The sequence below is a fragment of the Lagopus muta genome, chromosome 14, assembly GCF_023343835.1.
Source record: "Lagopus muta isolate bLagMut1 chromosome 14, bLagMut1 primary, whole genome shotgun sequence".
NCBI lineage: Eukaryota > Metazoa > Chordata > Aves > Galliformes > Phasianidae > Lagopus > Lagopus muta.
The window spans coordinates 4,252,650-4,276,086 of record NC_064446.1 but is presented as its reverse complement, the minus strand read 5'-3'; the positions used below and the strand labels follow the sequence as shown (position 1 = coordinate 4,276,086).

The 23,437-nt window shown below is 38.8% G+C and overlaps 1 protein-coding gene across 7 annotated transcripts in view; it reads right to left on the bottom strand.

Annotated features, from left to right (window-relative positions):
• The window catches only part of SLIT3 (slit guidance ligand 3), a 513,774-nt gene that overhangs the window by 148,703 nt on the left and 341,634 nt on the right, over positions 1–23,437 (bottom strand). For all 7 annotated transcript variants that reach the window (XM_048960347.1, XM_048960350.1, XM_048960348.1 and 4 more), the window contains 2 exons: positions 16,419–16,560; positions 2,830–2,901 (listed from right to left, as the gene is read on the bottom strand). In XM_048960347.1, coding sequence (XP_048816304.1) covers positions 2,830–2,901; positions 16,419–16,560 — 214 coding nt within the window. The remainder of the gene's footprint in view (positions 1–2,829; positions 2,902–16,418; positions 16,561–23,437) is intronic.

Here is a 23,437-nt window from a genome sequence, read left to right as displayed (position 1 = left end):
GAGCTACTGAGAAGAATGTCAAATCTCAATGTGTTTGCTGCTCAGATGTAGTAAAATGAATTTGAAAACATGAAATGCCATTACAAGCACTAGAGCTAAAGAGGTACATCCACATCTTTCAGAGTGTTGATATGCACTTAACTCAGCATTATGCTACAAACTTGTACTAGAAACCTCAGAAAAGCAAATACAAAATGCAAGGAAATTATTAAAGAATGATATTAGCACAACTGTTAATACATAAATATATTTAAAAAGGCATGTATGGGTGAAGATATCACTGCTTTTCCTTGAAACAAATGGGATGTACCTCGTTCAAGCCCTTCCATACTCTTCTAAAGCCCCTGAGTGATTGAAGAGCAAGCAATGATTTGTAATATTCTCCTCAAAATCAGGGGAACCATCATTCTGGATTGTATAATTCAACTGCACATTTGAATCCTACAAGTGTCTAGTCTGCCTTCTGAAGCAGTTACATTTAGCTTAACATAATCTACTGTTTGACAAAATGTGGGTAATTAGGGGAATTCCAGGTCACACAAAGCATTTTAAGCTCTTTTGCCAAAAACCAAGCACTCTGTCACACTGGAAGCTCTTGAAGAGACATTCTAAGTAACTGAATTTAGCTAGATGCAAATACAAAGTTGAACTAATCTACATACATCTTCTGGTATCATCCCAACCTACTGATATTAAGTCATTTAAAGATTAAAGTGGTTCCTACCTAAAAAGCAGTACCACTCATCTAATTATTTAAGAAAAGGAAATAGCATCATCTTGCAGGAAATAGTAAATCAAAATACTGAGAGCACTGCAAATGAGCAGTCTGTATCCTTAGCATTCCACCATATGTGCCCACCAGAAGGAGTAGAACAAAATAATATGATTCATGATATTGTGCTAATATTATCCCTTGAGTTCTATGAAAATATTATTTGTAATATCTATAGTAAGAAGAATAACAAAGTTCTTCATTTGTACCCAGGATAGGGCATCAATTAACAAAATGAATAATCTTCATGTGTTACACCACACACTGAAATGACAGTGTGACCATGCAAGAATGGAGACTTCAGTGCTATTAGGAATGTCTTGGTATTACCTTTATGGGAAAGAATGGATAATACTTGTCTTTTAAGAGATAATTTCTTGACAAGATATATCTTAATATACCTTATGTTAAAGATAATGCCAATTATCTCTTCAAATCATTGGACAAATTGTTTTAAACTTCATGTAACAATAACTGCTGGTCTAAAGCCTCACTGTCCAGTAGCAAAAAAAAAAAAACAAAAAACTTTAATAAGGAGACAGGTTGATAACCAAATTTCAAATCATCATGTTCATGATGGGACATTCTGCAGCCTAACTATCCCTAGGTCTTCCACGAAACAGCCACATGTTAATTAAGCTTTGACACAGATCATTTGGAAGGATAACTCATTATGTGAGTTCAGATCCCAGTGATGATGCCAGTAATACTCCAGAAAGCTGTTAACACAACTTGCTAATGGAATTCTGCTCTGAAATTCTAATATTAATCATTTCACCTAATAACTGCCACACTGGGTTGGAGGAGTTAGTCAAGTTACAGAACTTTTTTTTTGTTAAGTCTCATATCAATTCTCAATCATGAAAAATGAAAGGATAGTAAAACACTGCCAAAATCTAAAATTAGTTATACCTCAGAAAGAACTCAACCAGTGCCTTTAATCATGAAAAAGTTACAAGTTAGGTCACTGAAAGGGATCTGTCATTTTTCAATGAAATTACTATCTCGCTATCTAATACAGTACTTCTTTAAAAATACATACAGCTATATTGAAAGTGAGACATTAGAACAGAGACTCTGCAAGATTGATGATTTGACCAGTTAAATATTAAGATCCATATTTACAGCTCTTCAGCTTTAGCAACTTGATAACTCTGGACCAGCAAACAGTAATTTCACTCTCAAATCCAATGGTACAGCACATTTCAGATTCCAAAAGCATTAGCATTTTGATGATTCAGTAGCATTTTGTCAAGTCAGCTGACAGTTTCTTAATTCCAGAAAGCACTGTACACAGTAGAAAACAACAGCTGTAAGAGGTAGCATTTTTAAGCAGTCTTAGCACTGAATACAAAGTCTGGACAACTTCTGGTCCAGTGGTACCCATCAACATCCATAGGATGGCGAGGCAGGAGTAACATTTTTCATCATTGTCTGAATCACAGTTCTGCTGTCACAACGTCTCTCATAAAGCAAGACAAACCAGGGGACCGACCGGCTTGTATGCATTGCTGCTACAAATCAAACTTTGTAAAATTTATTGTTAAATCCACAGAGACAACACAAGAGCTAATCAGGAAGGAATTGCCTGTGCATTCACCAGTGATTGAGAAATTGAGAAAGTGAGCTCCACTAGGCTTGTTTTCCTGTAATCAAGCAATTGAATGCAATATAAATATTCCTAACTACTCTGCAGGAACATTTACTCCTGCTGTAACAGGGGTCAACACAACGGAGTGCTGTGAACAAAAACCAGAATGAGTAAGAGAAAAATACAGAATTTAATACCTTTTCTGAGTAAGCAGATTCGTTTGAACAGACTAACTAATTAGCTCACATACTTTGAAAGGGAATTTAAGCATTATAAAGGATTTCATGCACTGGTAGTCATCCTAAATCTAATCCTGTTGTTGCACACACTATGAAGAGATGATTTGTGCAATCCCCAGTGATTTCAACATAGAAATTGCCAATATGTTTCTAAAATAACACTGCAAAACGTGAAGCTAGAAGATTCAAAATTGCTCTTGCATTTTGGCCTTATTATTAGGACTTACATTCTCTTAAGTTTCTTGTACTGGGTAAAAGCTCCAGGGGGAATGATTTTGATGAGGTTTTGTTCCAAACGGCTGAAAACAAACAAAGAAATATGCATGTTATATACACAATTACAGGAGTGGAATAACAGTAAACATTAAAACTGTTGGGTTTTTGTTTGTTTGTTTTGCACAAATACACAATTATTTCATAGAGGTTTATACATGAAATAGATTTTCTTTTGAAAGTTCTAAGTGGAAAAAATGCTGAAAAAAAAATGCTTAGAAAAGAAATTCATCTCGTTGATTACATTAAGTTTGTATTTAAACAAACAAAAAAAAAGCTGTAGAAATTGCTTCTTTAAAGCACAAGGGATTACTTTAAAAAATCCTAGGTATACTGTATGACTGCTTAGTCAAAATTAAGGTAGAAAATACAGACGCTTTCCCTCACTGCAAATAGCAGGTAACCAAACCGAAAGCGATGCTATTTTGTGACAGCTTAATGAGCAGATTAATAATACCAGCTGAGTGACTCAGGAGCAACAATCTGTGGGAACACGCCAAAGTTCCGCCCCGTATCCAACACTTGCATTAATAATACTACTGCAGAACAGTGTGGAAACCACTGCAATATAAATTCAGATGTTTAACTTTTTTCCTTATCTTTGGGGGAGGGGAAATCTATTTAAAACAGAGGAGAAAGGACTCCATGCTTCAATTTTCACTAACAAATATCGAAATTGTTATAAAGTATGGTCCAGACTAAGTGAATATGCTGCTGTTTTCATTTCTGAGCTCTGTTTTGAAAGAAACATTCTTTATAAAGTAGCATAAATGCTTGTACCAATAACAAAAAGTGAGCAGCATTAAGATACTGCATGCAGTAACCATTAATGTGATTCATTTCTGTGCCTTCTCAGAAGCAAGATCCCCAAATACCTGTAAGAAGGACTGTGTTCTCCTCACATGAACCCTAAATATGCATCTCAATTACAAATGTAAAACAAGACCCCCCCTTACAACAAATTCAGATGTCCGTGGCAGTTAAAATCATGCAAATGCAGCAGGAATAGAAAGCATGCTTTGATTTTACCTAGATCTTATTATTCAAAAGTTGTGTTGCTGTTGCTTTTTTTCTCTTCAAAAATGTGATATAAAGAAAGAGTTACAATAGCAGAAATCTGTGGTTGGAAATGCTTAAGAATTGAAATATGAAGACAGTGGAGTGAAGGAAGGAGCCACTGGAGTTATTTAGGGTTGCTGCAGCAGTGCAGAAGGGAGGAAAAAATTAAAGACCAGGAACAGAGGTAAAATGAGCTACAGGCAGAACTGAACGAAGGTTTTTAAGGACTATGGAAGGGGGCAGAGAAAAGGAATACAGCCCATCAACCCTCTACCGCACAGCATATCCTTCTGTTGATCTGTGCTTTCAACAGGCAAAAAATTCCCTTGAAAACACAGTATTTTGCCAGCTCGGTTACGCTTTGAGAAGCTATTTAAGCCATAAACATTGAGATATTTGCACAGCCAATTTGCACAGACCTTTTCATTTCTGTAGTAGTCTATTTTAAAGGCTGCAATCGGAGTTAGTTCTCCTCCTTGTTTTGTGATTTGAATTAGCATCTGAGATTTCCCTCCCTTGCTCTAAATATAACGGGCATCGTTCCCGGCCAGCCCGCAGTGCATGCAGATTGCTGCACGCTCAGCACACTGCTATTGTTGGGTGTTTGTCACCAGAATTAGCGGTACACTCTTCCCATAAAGGCTTTTTGTCAGCTTGCCAGCTCCATAACTCCGCCCAAATGTTTCTAAGCAGACACTTCTAGGAACAAAGCAGGGCCCGCTTGCCCAGCTCCTTGCTGTACGGATGGGAATGGCACACAGGCACAGAGCTGTCCTTATGGTGCGATCCAAACACACCACCAGGAGGGAAATACGGCCTGGTTTTATAACTGCTTCAAATTCCAAGGACATTTCAGTCACTCGGAAGTGTAAATCCACACAAAATAACCCCACAGAGTGCAAAAAAAACCCAAAACTGGAGTAGCGCAGACTTTGAGTGATACGACCAATTTCTGGAGAAGGCAGAGAGGAATACGAAAGGGCTGCTCCACAGCACAACCTGCACTGCCCTTTCCTAGAACATTTGCAGCAGTGGCCAAGAGAGGAACAAGGCTGCTGTCATCTGCTGCTGCACTGCCACCTTAACACCTCACCTGTTCCTACTGTACGAAGCTCTTTGTCAAAGAAGGACTAAAGGCTACACATGGTGTTTCTGCTTGGTGCACTGTGCCTGCAGTTTGCAGATGCTCACACAGAAGCAACAAGTGGTATGGCAGGCTGAACCTCTCTCACCAGCCCTTGTTCTCGAGTGATTCCAACCTGGGAACAAAATGCAGCTGAACTAGAAGCTGCTATACCCAAACACAGCCTCAGAAAACTGTTTCTTTCATGGTCTGTCCATGCATCCCGGGAAGCACTGACACACTATAAAACAACCTGCACTAGTGCAAAGGAACGAGATGATTTATTTTGTGCATCACTGAAATACTCTATAAATTAGTTTTACAATACATTTGAGAACTCTGTACATGAGATGAAATCCTAAAAGAGTAAACTTTGATCATTTGAACTATTGTCTGCCACATTAAAGATTTCTTACAACTCAATAAAATTTTGCTCAATTTTCCTCTGGTATTTCATAATAAGATCCATTTAAAAGGCTACACAAGTTGAATTCACAAGGCTGATAAAATAAATTGGCCATGTTCAAACCTCTCAGGGGCTTTTGTTCCTCCTTTCAGTTACCCATTTCACTGTGCCTGTCGCCTGCTGCCAGCTGCATCATTTGGATGAACTGAAGCATATCTCCCCCCTCCTGACATGCAGCAGTGCTGTCTGCCTCTTGAAGCTTTATTTTATTGCCTTCGACAACAACATCAAAGGACAAGAACAATTTCCTTTCCCCTCTCTAATATGTTATCAGAGATTGGAGAGTATGAGGATCCAATGGATTCAGATACATTTTTCTTGTAACAACACGATGCTAGACAGGATAAAGTCTTCCTTCTTCTCACTCTTTCTGAATAACTTTGCAGCAATAAGAGCAAAAAGTAAACATCGGGGAAAAAAAAACACAAAAAAATAGGAAACTATGCGGTTAGATATGACAAATGATCCCAGAGCAAAGAATAAGCACTCAAATTCCCATGCTAATCCATCTCAGAGTTCACTGAGGTGCAAATCTTTTCATCACCTCCTCAGCTGGCGCCTGTACTGCTCACACCCAGGATGGCAAAACACAAAGGTTAAAAGCTCTCCCTAAGGCAGCCTTGCAGAGCCAGCTCAGCTCCCAGGGGTGACGAAGCCATTTGTCTTGAAGAATGATTTCCCCTGCAGAGTGGGGGAGACAGTTGTATTAATTTGGACCTTAACTATCTCTCTTTCAATGAAGGAAAGAAAGAATTTGTTACTTGGTCTCTAATGGAGCAGTTTGCTAGCAATTTTCCCATTTCAAACACCGTCTCAGCTGCTAATGTGTAATGTTTTGTCAAGCTTGCCTACCCATAACATAGACAAATCACTAGCTTAGAGAAAAAGAGAGAGGGAGTGAAGCATCAGTACCGATAATTCTCAGCTGTCAGATGAATAGAGCCTACAAATGAGACAGCCATGCTCTATTAACAGTGCCATCGAGCTCTTGCCTGAGATGTGTCAGAAACGTCCCTCTGAATCCAGCAGCCATGAGCTCCCTGCTGGGAGACAGCAAGCGAGTGAATGAGCCGGGCTGCTCCCTGCATCACGCTGCCAGCCGTGCTGTGGGGCTCACCGGGGCTCACATCACCCAGGCAGCTGAGAACTGAAAGTGATCTCCAGGAGAGAGACAGCATGAGATTGGATTAGTGTGCAGCAGTGACTGTCAGAGCTGGTCTCTGGCAGGATGCACAGCCTCTGTGAAGGTTCTTGGGAAGGGCAAAATGCTTTCTTCCCTCCTGCCCTATAAGGGGATTTTCAAGAGCCGGTCGAGGCTATCTGGGAGAAATAAACCCACATGTTCACCCAATGCTTTGTATTAAGGAGGATGAAACTTCTTGAACAACAGACAGCATGCTTGTCCTTGCCAAGGGGAGAGAACAACTGGATCACAAAAGCTGCTTGCACTATTATTTGCCATTTATCTCACATTCTGGACTTGCATATCTTATCATGCATTTTAGTCTTCAATGAGGAAAAGTTCACAAATTTATTTTCAGTATTTAATAGGAATAGATTATACTTAAAATCTGGTTGTCTTACAGCAACTACGGGCTAGAGCCAAATGCTGTCCTGACCCCTTTCTTCCTCCACCCACAGCAGGCAGCTGCACTGATGGATTCACCCAAAGACAGCACTGCATAGGGGACACCTTCACGGGGTAGGGAGGAACCTTGTCCTGCATTCACACTGTCAGCACTTGCAGCTTACTCTGCAGTGAGAAGCAGACGTCACACAGTCCCTGCTCTTTACACCGCAGCATTGCACAGGGCACTTCTCTGCAAAGCATGAGGCAAAAATCCTGCAGTTCTGTTGCTTTACAAAGTTTATAGATCTACACTAACAAGAATACCTCAGTGCTTGCTTTTTGTTTTAACTAAGATAGCTAAAATCTTTAGTCTCTACCTTAGCCAAAGATTGCCACTATAAACACACACAGTTCTCCAAGACTTTTATAATTCTACCTTTCATCACAGTGCCTGAACGACTTCCAAACAAAATTAATGTCTATTATGAAAAGCTCTCTCATTGAGCCTGCCTCTCTGTGTTAGGAATTAGAGAAGTGAGAGCCAGTGAACTGTCCACCTATATTAATACAAGGTGACAAGCAGAGTTCCCCTTGAAGAATAATATACTTCTTATACTGATGTTTGGTGTTGATTTTCAGGATCCAGCAGTCAAGTTCCTCATGCTTCTCAGGCATTCATCTAAGGGCAAATTCTCAGTGGACAAAATCTCACCAAGAATGAAGTGGCATTTCAAAATAAATCTAGCTAGGAAGTTACATAGTCAACTCCACTAACCAAAAGGCATCCGCCAGAATGAAACCACTTCTTTTGATGTGTTCCCCCATACCATGGTGTTCATCTAAAAGTAATGCTAGCGATACTGGATTTTCTGACATACTACAGTTAATTTGGTTAAGCTGACCCAGGTCCCAGCGTAAGAAGTGAATTTATAATGGTGGTCAGACTGGAAACCCACTGGCTCTGTTGTGGTATTTTAATTTTGTGCCAAGTGCTGTACAGACAGACAGGGATATATCAGATAAAACTGTAGTTGGCTATTTTGCAAAACAGTTTTTGACATGATACCAATGTTTTTATCTATACAAACACAGTATGCAGTAAGATACTGCCAGACCTCAAGGCTTCTCTGTCTACCACTGCAATACTCCATCTTCCCTGGTGGTATTTTTGGCTTTTCTCATCATACTGCAGTATTACTTTCTCCTGCCAGTCCCACTGATTGCCTTTCCCTGCTCCATCTTCAGAGGGGGTGCAGCACCCACCAAACACGATGTCGGTGCCTCAGCTTGCTCAGCCCGCAGTCCACATCTGTGAGACCTTTTTGCAGGCTGTGCCCAGGGGTAAAAGCAGCGATTTCAATTGCAAGCCATCAGCAGTAGGTACAATCAGTGAGGATGCTAATAGGCTAAATGCAAGCTGTTCTAGGGGTAAAATACAAAATATCCTCTCACTCTTCTTTTGCTACTTCCCATCATTTGATATTTAGGATCACTGCTGTACCTTAGAAGAACCTAGCTAGCATTAGATGGAGATCACTTCCCTTCTCAGCACACTTCCATGGCTCCCACAGACTTCGGATCTGTATTTGCAGGAAGATTCTCTCTGGGATCGGCCTACAGATGGCTGTGAGGACCATGGGACAGAATACGTCCTTCGTCCGCAGACAATCAGCCACCTCTAAAGAAACACAGCCAAGCTGTGTGCTTCATTCAACCAGCAGGTGTGTCTTCCTGCAGGTTTGGGTTTCCAAGATCCTTTGGCGTGGTAACAACAGCAGAAACTTTGGTCTCACTTTCAGATTGTTGTGGCCCCCCACGGTTCCAGCTGAGACCTTCTGCATTCAGTTCAGAGAGCTCCAAGGAGACTGGCCTGGAGGATGCTACATGAGGGTGAGGTTCTCTCAGCTACTTTTCAAGAATGCAGGCTCAGATCTCTGCTGAGCGTGTTTTGTTGTGGCTGGTTTTTGTTGTTGTTGCTTTGGTTTCGTTTTGTTCTTTTGTTGTTTTTTTTTTTTCTAATCTGAAGCTTCAAGTCTATACATGGGAGATGCACTGTCTCTTCAATGCATACTAACAATCAATACTTGGCCTACTGCTACATTTCACAAATGTAAACAAGAAGCAGTGGTTTTCAACAAACCAGACTTGGCAAAAGGTTTTGAAATACATTTCTGTTAGGGAGTTTTGTCGATCTGAATCTCCTACCCTTTTCTGAAAGATATTCAGTTAACAAATTTGATTATGTGGTACCACTACTCGTTGCCCTTTCTGGCCTTACCATTCATTTCTTGTTAACAAGGCTAAATACACGTCCCTGCTGAAGTGATGTCTCTGGAGCAGAAAGTGACCAACAAAAAAAGCCAACAGATCCAAACCTACAGCCCTGTAAGAACAGTAACTCCTGCACAGCTTGCCTCAGTAAATTTCACCTGCACTTAACTTCTTTTTTATTAATTTTTTTTAAAGTGTAAATTTCTCAATTGTAAAAAGAGAGAACATGGTAAAAATCATGCGACCAAAAGAATGAAAATCACTATTGGTGTATGCAGTCTAGATTTATCAAAACAAAAACACCTTATCTTGCTTAGGGATGACACTAGTTACTTACACAGACAAACATGTAAGAGATAAATCCTGCCTTGGTCTTAAAGCAGAAACTCCTTGCAGTTACTGCCTGTATTATAAACTATTTTTCTTCAGCTACCTCAGCAAACAAAGCACCTTCTTGACATTTCCCATAATTTTATATTTTTTTTCTGCTGACGGTCATCCTAAAATATTTTATTATTTCATCCTTATTTTTGGGTCTTGCCATCATTCAGTAGAAGGTCATCTACCTGTTTCTGGATTGACAGTAGAAATCTCATTTTGATGTTGAATGTGAGGAGCCAATAATACAGTTTGCCTTGTGAAACCCACTAAACAGTAGTCAAATTTGACATGTGAAACTGTCCAGAGCCAATTTACAGCAGTGAATGAAAATCATATTACATGATTCAACTACAGGAGCCAACCTGATTCCCTACCCAGAGAACTTGCCACCAGAGGCAATTATGGAACATTTATTACGGTGTTCAAAAATACTGTGCTGGCTTCAGCTCCAGCATTTACCGGAAGCCTGGGAAAATCAGTATAAGTTTCTTTTAGGAGGGAGAATAACGTTAAATTCATAACTGTCGTCCCTCTACTCTCAAATGTGTGGTGTCCACACACTTATATTCTTGAGAAATGCAAAAAACTTTTGTCTTCTTGAAGCTGAGAAAGTATGTCCATACTTCAGGATTCCCAACACAGTGTTACTCCCATGACAGCAATTCTCAGAATATTAAATTTGTCAGAAATGCATTGATTAAAGATGGAATAAGTACAACATTTCGTTTCAAAGTGATTTTCTTGAAGAAATGTAGGCTTGTCTTCATTTTGACAGAATGATGCAAAAAAATAACAGCATTAGATCTTTTTTTAACAATAAAATTCCAGCATTTTTCTTAAGTGTAGAAATTGTACCAAATTCAAGTACTATTCATGCCTAGAAACCCTTAGTCATCAATTCAACTATCAGCTTTCAACAGAGAGAATGATAAAATAAATCAATAAAGAGAAGTGACTCAAAACTGACCTTAAGCCTTAGCTAGCTACTGGTAGCAGCACTGCCAGCCTGTTTCACTCTCTGACTCTCTGCTCAGAAGCCAGACTAGAAGCTGTGGTTACCATCTCACCAGATATGTCATTAAGTGTATCTAGATTCATGTGTTTGTAGACTGCAGTCTGCAGACCATGGGGACTTGGCTTTACAGAGTAATAAGTGTAGAGCAACACTGCATGCCCAAAGCAGTCCTACTGACTTTTACTGCAGCTGTGAGTCCTCAAGTGCTTCTGAATATCTCAGTTGAGCCAGCCAGAAAAGGAAGATTACATCATTAATGACCACCCATGGAAGTCTGTGCAACTCACTTGCTCAGAATCAATCAATAAACCCACAGGCAAAAGGAGATACAACCCAATCTGAACATGATCTCCTCCAATGCCCTCATTTTAGAATTTTCCTGTTTTTGCACCAGATTCCATACAAACACATATATATAAAATTTTCTTTACTGCTTCAACCTGAATCCTTAAGTATTTTCATGTCTTTCTTTATTTACTGAACTCAAAATCAAAAGATGCCATAATCAGTTCCAGCAAAAGGAATCATGAGCAGGACAAGTACAGAGTCAACACCTCTGAATTAGTATTTAACTGGAAGAAATAACAACAGTTAAAATAGTTATTGGCCATGTTGTTTAGCTGTTGTTGGGTTGCAAATGCTCATGGTGACACATCAGGAAGGCAGTGTTTCCATCTCTGTGAACTGCACTGGCTCCAGCTTCACCTCTGTCGTGGCCTGGCAGCCTGTCTGGCCCTGTCTGTCTGTCACCCTGCCATCCCAGCCTACCTGCCACATCCCCAAAGCCCACTCGGTGAGCTGTGCCCCAGGATCACTACTGGCAACTACAGGCTTTATCCCCAGACATTCCTCACTTTCTCAGACTCTTCTATCAGTCTGTCACAATTGACTTTGTTTCCGGTCATCATCACGTTTGCTGTTTCTTGTTCAGCCTTCCTTACCCCAACAATTTCGATACAGAGCAAAGCCCATCTTTATTCTCTCAAGTCTCTGTCCCAACACACACTGCAATCCTTGGCGATTAATCAGATCCTCCTCTTACATCCTCAGAAGGTCCTTCAGAACAGCAGTGCCTGATAAGATCAAGTCTGATCAGAAAATGGATTGTCTGGAGACTTCATCTCCTCCCCAGTCCCTAGGTCAGCCCTCCTCTCCAAGGCTGAGTCCATTTTGCACGTTTTCAAGCCATTATGCTATCTCTCCCTTTTATCTTACAATCATTTTCTCTTACCCTTCCTAGACACATGTAAACTTCTCCTTTTATTGCATATACCACGCCAATGTCATGATGTGACCACATCACTCATTTACCAGCAAAGCATGAAGGCATATTTGTTTTGGTATTTCTCTTTTAGTAAATTTCCAGGTGCTTAATGATTTTTGCTTTCATCAGAGCATTCATGCAGAACTGCTCCATGGCTATTCTCTTCAGTTTCTCTATAACATACAGTGGTCATCTGTTCTCTGAAATACGGAAGGGAATCACTTTGTAAAAAGGGAATCTTTTACATCACACAACATCCTTTGTCTAATCCTTAGCTTTAGTTTCTTGAGTTTTCTTCTTCATTTTTCCTCGGTTAATTTGGCTGCTGCTGTCAGCTCCTAACTAAACAAATAACTTTACAGAAAAGGAACAGCATTTCGTACATTCTAGCTATCTATTTTATGAAATGATGAAGAAGTAAGCCCAGCACACAGCTTTCTAGCTTTCCTAAATTCCTTTATTTACTAATGAACACGCTTGTAACGAGGGCCTTCAGGATAACGCACCAAAAGGAAAAGTATAATACAGCAACACAACAAACTTCCAAGTCACATGTGGCAGAGGTCAGAAGCAAGGGAAAATGAGTATTATATGTTATCTGTTTTATGTCCTGTGACAAGGGAAGTGTCTCTTTTGTGATAGCTTTTTATCAACAAAAGCAAACGTAAGACTTTTTGGAAGCTTTGCTAGAAATGCTCTGCCTTTCTATTATTAATGAAAAAAGAAAGGAGGAAGAAGGCAGAGTAAAAGACCCTTAATTAATACTGAAACATAGAGTAAAATGTTCTTCATCTTTAATGATCTGGTTACAGTAACAGCTGTGTGTTTCAGTTCTGCAGGAACTCAGTCAAGGGTTCTTATCTGGCACAGTTTGGCTTATGAAGAAAGATGAAGTTAAGAGGAAATACAAGTAGAAAGCTGTAATTGAATGTAACTAATAAGCAAAGGAACTTGGAAATGCCCCAGGTGGAGGAGTAAGCACAGCATTTTAATACTAACATATAAATATTCTGAATAGACTACAGTCTACAGAGGAAATGTTTGGGGTTTTTTAATGTGGAATGTGTATTTACAATGCTAGGTAGAACAGATAAATGAAAAATACACCACCTCAAGTAATATCCCATAGGAATTTTGAAATGTGGTGTGTGCATTAGTAACCCAGCAAAGTAGTTTGTTCATACCACGTATTCCAAAAGAGGAATTTCATCTCTAGTAAGAGACAGATCTCTATAAGATAATCAGAATCAGCCCACAGGGTAACAGGGTACAGAAATAAGTGTTCAGGCAGCACCACTACAGCTGCCTTTTATGCAAAGGGTGTGACTTATCTCCAACAATAGGGAACAACCCCAAAGGGAAAAAAAAATACCAGCCAACACATAACCTCACAACTCTCTGTGCTGAGAGATGTGGGCTGCTGCACATAGGGAGAATTTGTTTGGTTCCATAGCTGCATTACAGCAAGAGAACATTATTCTGCCTATTGTATCAAATCAAAAGACAGTCATTATTCCATGTATAGCTGGAGCCTGACCTTTGGATGGATTTTTATTGAATAAGTGTAGAGTAGACTCAGCCAAACTGAATTTCTGAGCAGTACAATAAACTTCTCATAAAACAGAATGGTTTTCTTGGTCAAAGGAATTTACGCCAGGATTTTTCTGAGAAAACACTGCGGCAGCAATCTTCCATCCTTCTAGAAACATTTTGTTCTGTGAGAATATCCTTTACTTAAACTAGATGTGAGAATGTGTAATGGTTTGCCCTTGGATTTTAGATTATTCTTTCTTACCAATACTTTGACAAAAAAACTGCTCTACCAAAAGAAAAAGAATGGTACGTGCCAATGGCAATGTCACTGATGTCACTCATTCTGATAGAACTACTTGAATTTCTTAAGATATATTTCATTAAAAAAGTAAACTTCTCAGCATTGACTGCATTATAAAGTCAGCAATAAGGTTTACATGAGGGTTAGCTCACATTACACTCTGAACATACTATTCACCAATATTCCTTCTGCAGAACTACACCCACCGGAAATGACAATGAATTTGTAAAGGATGTATGCAGGATTAACGTGATCTAAAAGGATTCTCAGTAGGCAAAGACTGAAACAAGCATGGCCTAAAACGCAAGAAGTCTGACATGTAAGTCACTAACGAGCTTCAGGCAGTGTTTTATGGAGCTAGAAGTTTTATAACCTGCAGGTCACGAAAGTTTCTCAAAATGTTACCTGCATCTTGACTAGCTATCTCATCATCTACCTTAAAGGATCTCCAAGTTTTCCTCCACTTTCTGCCCTCCTAAATCACTTTCAGAAGTCATAGGTGCTAGAGATACTAGAAAGGAGACAGGATGTGAATATTCAGTGCTACTGTGACCAAGCTAGGGACCAACATTTTCACTTGCTCTCTGACTCTAACTGCACTGCTGCAGGGAAGTGTTGGAGCACACCAGTTTCAGTCTTCCTGCAGATACTGCTGTCCATGTGACTTCAGCATAGGGCCACAAAGCTGATTTGATTTCTGCTAACATTGTTAACATTACCAAGTAACATTTTACAATTCTCTAAACCCAACCCTAATTCGGGAGCAAGTCTGAAACCAGTCTCTTTTCTGCCTATTATAAAAAACTGTTCCAGTCACTCCTGCAAACTTGCTTGTCCCCTATCTGACAGAATTGAAAACAAGATTGTATAACCAAGATGTTATAATCACAATACAATTGTGTATAATCAATAGATATCAAGATGTTATAATTGCAATATAATCAAAACAGTAAGGCAAAGCAAACAAGGATCACAAAAGAGAATAAGTAGAAGAGCTTACCCTTGGGTTGAGCTCACTAGAAGATACCAATGAGGAGGATCTCCAGAAGAGATCCTTCCCCACTGGCAGCCAGCTCTTAAATAGGTCCAGGAGGGTTGGAGCCTGGCTCCACCCCTTCCGGCAGCACAGGTGAATTGCCTTCACCTGTGCTCCTCTGGCTGACTCATGGCTCACCTCAGGTGATCAATCAGAGGTTCAGGCCGTGACTCAGCAGTTCCCATACAAAGATTAAACTCTGACTTTTCTTAGCACACTGAACAAAATTCATATTTTTAGGATATTTTTAAGCTAACTTCCATAGATAGAAAATCAAGTATTACACGTACATTTTATATGCAACAATGTAAGCAGACACCAGCACAACAAATACGTTCTGAATTTTGTCAGGAGGCAACTAAACAGGCATTCAGAACAGCTTGTGCATGGGTTTATACTTCCTGTAAATGTTTTAAGGACTCTACATACATGCTCAACAATGGTAATTTTAAGATGTTTATTTTCTGCATTCACTGTGCTAATATTTTATACCCCAATAGGAAATAATCAAGCATAGTAAGCCACTTCTAATTGTTATGCTGAGATAATAATCCAAACAATTTTGAGGAGAAAAATAATAAAAGCAACTGATGAAGTCAGAGGAACAGTACTGTAGAGCAGATCATCAACAAGCCATGTAGCACATTGCCTTCACTGGCCATAACCCCTACATTCCTGGCAGTCATAACAATGGAATTGCTTATGTGTAGCCTCACCAATTTATCCTTCATTCCACTGAATTTTGCAATGCAGCACTTTTTCTACAGCAATTAAAAGCTGCCTACTGACAATAAAAATATTTAAATCCATACTATGTAGTCTGTAAAAGCTGGTTGGATATTGGTAATCACTGCACTACAACCTCCTAAACAGGAAAAGAATTGATCTGCATTCCTTACAGACTAAACAAAAGCAATTTAGTTTTCTCTAATAGTATTTCAGGATCATGGCAGAAGCTACGGACACAAAAATAGATGATTACAAATCTTAAAAGTGGTAAAAAGAAACAAGTCTGCATTTGATCTTTCAACACACAATTAAGAAAAATGTTAAAAGAATTGGGAGTAATGAAATGTGGCATACCAGAAATTGGAGGGACAATCTGTTCTGATGTCATATCTCACCTCTTTACAAATGCAACCTGTCAAATTGACATGAAATCCCTCCACTTCTTGGGGAATCCACCAACAAAAGATAAAACAATCTGACTGGACGAAAACAAAAAGGGACTGTGTTTTTCATGAGTATACAACTGTAATCCCAGACTTGTGAGATGTAAACAGTCTTCACATAATGTGACAGGAACTTCACCTTCTTGCGAGGTAGGGAACTTCAAGCAGAATCTTAATATATATCAATGAATGGTTTGAGCCCTTAATCAAAAGAGTGTAGGCAAAGAGGACAAGTACCATAATCAGTTATCTACTCAGAACACAGTTTTCAAAACACATGACTTTCTTTCACATAACAAGGATTAAAAATGGAGAGAAATGACAAAGAATGATGCACTGCACTGGCACTTACATTTCCCAAATGTCCTCCGGTAGGTTAGCTGGAATTTCTGTTAAGCCCCTTCCTCGACAGTCCACCACATTGTTGCTGCAGGTGCAGGCAGATGGGCAAGTGATGGAACTGGCACTGCATGATGGTGGTTCAGACTGGGAACCTGTGACATAACGAAATCATTACATGCTAGTTTTGAAAAATGACTGCCTGAGATTTTCACAATAAACTACATCAGCCTCCAAGTTTTCCAGATCCTTCTATCATATTAAGTAATGATGTATTTGGATTCAGTGAATATAATGTGCTATAAATTAACTATCGAGAAAATATATCAAAGGTTGCTGTGTTCTTCTTCCTTGGTCTCTATTCAATCTGTTTTTCTTCCCAGACAATTCTTTGGTTCCCTCTACAATCAACCAAATTAATTTATTCAAAGATTTAGAAAATAAGCCTGAAGATCAAGGAGCATCTCCAAAAGTTGTCTCTGCCTAGAAGTTTCCACTACACCAACTTTTACATAGTGAGAGAAGAATGTCATCAACAATTACTTTTGTTTTTGAAATGATGTGAGCTGTTACGGATCAAAGACTAGACATAGAAAGCTAGTTTTCTCAAGATAAGACAACACAGATAATGGAAACACACAGAGAATTACAAAACATAAGTTCTACACTTCATATCCCTGCTCAATCTAATAATTTCTTGGAAAGATAAGAAACTGGAAAGCAAATGTTTAGCACGAGGATATTGTTCTATATACATTCTGATCAGTTCATTAGATTCAAGTTTAATTGTCAATAACATTTTTAAAACTGTAGCAATAATACCAATTTTTTTGTGTTTATGATTCTTACATCTAAAATTTTTTAAATTTTAATATACACACACACAAAGAAGAAGCTTTTGCCACACTAATTAATTTTATCAAGATGAAACAGTTGCTGATGTAATTATGGTAAGTTACACTTCCAAGCTGCATATAACAAAAGAAACCTCAAGTATCTTTTTGAGCTGTGACCAGAGAGGACTGAATACAAATGCTTGTGGTGATGAGATGTGACAAAATGCTATGAGAAATCAGGAAAACTGGTACTTTCCTAGATTATGTAGATTATAATCACCCTAACCGTGGTATCACAAATAATGTGAAAACATGGCAAGCTCCATGCAGTGCCTGGGGTTTGTCTTGGAAAAGGCACATGACGGACACTTTCATAAAATGTAACTGCAGGGTATATTATTATGTCAATTAAAATATTTCATGTACGCATACACATTGCAACGTTCTTACAAACTCTGTTGATTTATGCCTAAATACCCTCTGGTTTACCCCTTAATTGTGCACAGCAAAGTCAACTCATTGTAAAGCAAATGTACATATGCATGTATTTGTCAAAATCTGAATAACATCTGATAAGTAGCCAAGATATTTGGAAAACATAATATGTAAGAACTGCTTTTGAAGAGTGGCAGCTAGAAGGCTTTTTGCACCTGGGGAAGAACAAGATCTTACAACACTGCTGGCTCAGATGCTGCTGGCAGACTATCTACCGTTTTCTGAAATGCTGCTTGTGACAATACCAGAAGCAAAGCTGGTCCCAATGTGTGTTCCTGGAAGAGCAAGAAGCCCCAGGCAGCCTGGCCTAGGGGGTAGCAACCCTGCCCACAGCAATGGGTTGGAACTAGATGAGCTTTAAGGTCCTTTCCAGCTAAGGCATTCTGTGATTTCAATTTTGTAAGAAATGTTGCAGAATTGTGGTACTGTGTTTGAAATTTCTTTTTAATGTATCATCAGTGGACTTACAGTCAGGACAGCAAAAAAAAAGTTAAGTTTCAAAGCACTGTATGTTTTAAATATACCTTTTTTCTGATGCTAATCAGAGCTGTGAGTGACTCTTGTTTGGCAAACCAGCCCTCAGAACTCTAGTTCAGGAGTCTAAAAATTGGATTTTCAATGGTAGTGACCATCTTAAAAAAAATGAATGTCAGAGGACATCTGTGGTATGGGCAGGAGTCACATTCATCCTCCATGAGATTGTGGAGCTTTCATCATGAGATGATGCCTTCTCTTTGCTAAAATACCCTGCTGCACTCACAATCCACTTTCCAACTTTTCTGACAGCTACAGATAAGCAGTTTACAAGCAACAGCCTTTATCTCAACACACAGATGGTTTGAATTCTAGAACAGCTTCACCCTGCAGAACCAGTTGGGCAAAAACAGAGTATAAAAATAATTCAGTAGTGTAATTAAAATCTAAATTCTAGTGCATATGCTCAAGGAATCAACTTCATATTTTTTATCAGACAACCTGAACACTGACAAGTTTCAGTTCCAAAATGTTAATAGACACTGTCTTAACACAGTCCAAATATGTGAGCATGTGTGTAATACAGTGCTCAAGTTCTAGCTACTTGAATAAAAAAAATCCCTAAGCTTCACTAGTTAAAAACATACATGTAGAGCAGACAAGACAAGCAGCTCTACTGGGCCTGTCTTCTGGCCATAAAAATGCAGGGCAGACATATCATCATTGTGAATTAATAGAATTCCTTCAAAAATTAATGGAGCTCTGCTGCATATCACCAAAAGCACTGCCAGCTCTGCCTTTCACCATGTCCAAGGTTTCTGTAAGATTTTAACTGTGAATGCTTCCAGAAGTGGATTATAGCATTTCAGAATGCACACCAGCCTCTGCTATCCCCACATAGGTCTGCTTTTACAACCTCACCACACAATTTTTACTTGTTTTCTTTGTCTGTCTACACTGCGGTGTGATGTCCAAAACAAAAGGAACAATGAAAAGTGCAAACAAAACACATCAAGCCTTTCCAGACTGGGAGAAATGCTCAGAGTGGGAAGGAACACTTCAGAACAACCCTCGCTCTCCAGAAGGCGAAAGGAAAATTGGCAGCAAGGTCAAGTCTTCTACACAACTTCTATCACACACAATGGCTATGCTTGCTGAAGAGATTAGTAAAGAGGAAAAGGCATTTTGCAGTTATACCACTACAACATACTGCTGCGGGTTACAGAAGCTTTAATAAACTCCCTTTTCATCAGGGCACAATGTCAAGAAAACCCTGAATTACTGCCAGTTGGAGTTTTAAGAGACTGTTCCCAACTCTGCTGTATTTAAATCAGTATCTAGTACAAGACTCAGTGGAGCTCAGCTCATCACCTCCACATTTTGTGCACCACGGTACTGCCGAGCGCTGTGTACTAATGGAACACTTTGAAAGGAGGTTATTATATTAGATGCTCTGAAAAGCATGACAAAACAACAGAAAAACCAATCTTCCTTACACAGAAAACAAGTAGCATCAGTGACAAGGCGCTAATGAACGTCCCATTACAGTATCTCAGAACTTTCCAGACAATGTTTGAATGGAAAGGTGATAAGCTAAGCTATTTGTGCTGGCTGCTGCACCTTCCACATCCTCTCCAAAGAAGGACCTGACACATCGCTGACTGAAGCCATTGGGAGTCCTTTAATTTATCCTGCATTTGGAGCATTTACTTCTGCTTTTCCACTAGGAAAGAGGAACTGCGTTGTGAACAAAATTCTGATCTTGGGCTACTGTGTAAAACCAAACCAAACCAAAAGCAAAGCCACCAATTAGTTAGCCATAGAGATACACTGAGCCAAAAGAAAGACAGAAAGCCATATAACAAGTTTATTCCTAGTGCATGTGGAACTGAAATTGGATGGTAAAATAGCACTGGAGATGTATAATGTTACAGGATCTAACTTCTGCTGAAAAAAGTGAAGCAAAAAGTGAAGGAAGGCTGTGTTTATGTGGCTCTATTTCCCACATATAATGAGTGATTCCTTTTATTTATTTATCTATTTAAACTTTACTTTAAAAAGCATGGAAAAATGACTGTTTTTATAAACTTAATTTCTTATTATAAACCTGAATTCTTGGAGAGCCCGAAAATATCCAGTGCTCCTGTCACTGCTCACTGACATTTTATGCTCAATGTAAAAATACTTTGATCCATACTGAATGCAACCCTGTACTGTCAGTGAAATTCCTCCTTCACAAGCAAAAATACATCTACATTGTAGACTTCTGAACATTTCAGCAGAATAAAAAGTCTTTATGAACAAACTGTCAATTCGTAGCATCCAATGGTTTTCTTAACGTTTTCCTTTTGCAAAGGGCAAAATACATATTATGGATGCACACTGAGCAGGGATCTAGCACCTGTTACATCAGCTTTTACAAAATCATGAAGCTGATAAAGAAAAGGTCTCTTTAATAATGTTGTAAACAGTATTTAGTATTTTATTTAGCTGATTCCATTAAATTAGGATCTTGGCTTAGCTACACAGTAGATCTATAGAATTAAAGCACCAAAAAATCTCAGAGAGTTTAATTAGTTTAATGTTTGCATACGCGTAGAGAGATGGTGAAAAACAAGTCTATGTAGGCTATGGAGTTTGAAGTTCAGAAAATCAAAATTTGGATTTGAATTCCATAGCTACTAGAGAATGAGAATAATGACGTATTGAGGACCCCAATGTAATAAGAAGAATATCTGAAATCTAAAAATGCATTTTCTTTTTGCTGCCAATACTTCCTGGAAAGAAAAGACCTGGGAAAATCCTAAGTATTTCAGGATTCCTGTTTGTGTTCTTCACAGCTGTGGTGGAAACAGCAATGGACAAATCAGCTGCATTTATGCCATCTCCTTCCCAAAGGTCTTGCTGTCACCTTATCATTTCAGATTTTTGTTTCTCAGTTTCACACAAGCACTAATTCAGCATCTTAGCTATATTTTTCTCTAATTCTTAAAAATCATCAACACAATTATACATGTTGTTATATAAAAGTTACCCAATCAGAATATGGAAGCTAGAATAGGAACCCCACCAACAAAAATTACTATGCTTTTTGTGCTTGATATAATGGATGGCAGTCTCCATGAGTAGGGTAGTTGATATTTGGCATTTCATCAGCCTGCAATGCTTTACGTTACAGTTTTATACTTCAGGTTAGAGAGAGAGCAGAGATGGGGAGAGGCTCAGAACTCTGCCGTTTATGGAGGAATTAAGTGCTCTTTTCAAATAAGTGTCTCATTGGCCTCTAGCCTTTTAAGAGCAGCAAACAGACTGATATTACAATTAGCACAGTATGATTATGGAGTAGAAATGAGGAGTTTAAATGTCACTAGGATTTAAAATAAATTTTGCAATGACTAAATAAACTAAATCTCATTTGCACTGACACCCATTTACGGCACGCTAAGTAGTATGCTTTATTACCTCCTCACCTATCCAATGCCTTTGCAGCAGCTCTCTTCTATCAGAAAAATTCTAGTTATTAGTAAAAAAGTATTGATGGATTTCAAGAAAATCTGACAGGATTTAATGGTTAGAAGTCTGTGGTGACTTTAAATCCTTTTAAGTATGGCAGACATGAAACTATTGATCAATAAACAAAACAGTACAAGTATTGCAGATCTGTGGGTATGTTATGACCTTTTGTGGTGTAATTAAATAGCTTATTACAATACTGGGACATCTGAAATCAATCACTACTACATGAGCTTTTAATGGGCTTCACTAACAAAACCTCAAAAAGATACCTAAAACAGATGTATTGCTTTAAATGGTGCTTATAACCCAGCATTCAAATACAATTGAACATGCACAGTCCTGCAGAGAGATGTGAGAAAGACAATCACAACTATCTCCAATTTTCTCCTTCTTTAACAATGGCAAATACCCCATAATGGAGGAAAAAACTGTATGTTTATTCTGTAGGAATGCACAGTAAATGGTTTATGAAAATATTTTCATCCTTAGTTCAACAGATTTTCACTGAGCACAGCATTAAGAATTTATGATTAGTGACTTAGGCCTCAACTGACAATGTTAATACCACCAACTTCACTGTCTGCAGAAAATTGCTTGTTATGAATATTCATTATCTGATTCAAGTTCACTGTTTTGTTGAATATTCCCAAACAGTAAGTTTATCTGTTAAAAATTCATGGCAAGAGAATGTAACTCTTCTGTAGGCACACTCAGTACTAATTGGTTTACAAATAAATATTGAATAATAAAGAAGAAAATACCCAAAGGAAGTGAAAGGAAGGCGTGTTGTAATAAGCAAAGCCTATTTTATTCTACACAAGTCCTATTTTGAACGTTTTGAGATGCCCTGATAAAGTGAGACCTCTGAAAATAGACCTCACATCACAGTGTTGTACCCTAAAAACACTATTTGCAATTATTTCATTAACGATGATAACCCCCAAATTGCATGCAGTATTTCTAAATGAAATGAAATACAGTGGACCAAAGAAGCAAGTTCACCTGCAACAACCAAAGTCTAATGGGTAATTTGTTCTTCTGAAGGATTAGTAAAACTGCGACAGAATCTGTGAGACATTTGAAGTCATTGCAAAACTGTGACAAAGCTGTTCTTCTGTTCTTTGAATATCTTTCTCCATCCTGGCAACATAGACCTACTTTGCTAACAGCAGCCAGAACTTGCCTTTCTGACTATCACGCCCTGAGGAAAGCTGCTGGCATGTATTTGGTTCTCTGGGTTTGTACAGATAGGTTTCTGTAGGGCTCCCCAGCACCCTTCTGCTGCTGTGACCTGTGCCACAGCTCATGGTATCCACCCAACTCAGCACTCAGCATCATGGTGCACTCCCACTGAATACCAAAACAGCGTTACTGCACTACTAATAAAGCAAGCCAGTATTTCTCGACATAAACATGAAACCTAATCACATTATTATTGTTAGAGCAACAGCTCAAAAGCCAAGTGGATGAATAACTATACCTGAATCTGCCAGTTTTAAACAAGCATTTAAGAACTACGCATACTGCTCTGGGGAAGGAGAATTCCAGAACAGAGGTAGTCATACTAAAAAGGTACAGACATAATTGTGTGACTGTAAAACTAAATTCATTGTAATTTAAAGCCAATTTTAAGCTTTGGTCTTCAAAGATATATTAAGTGCCCGAATAAATATGAATTTTACCCTCAGATTTGCAGCAATAACACCATATG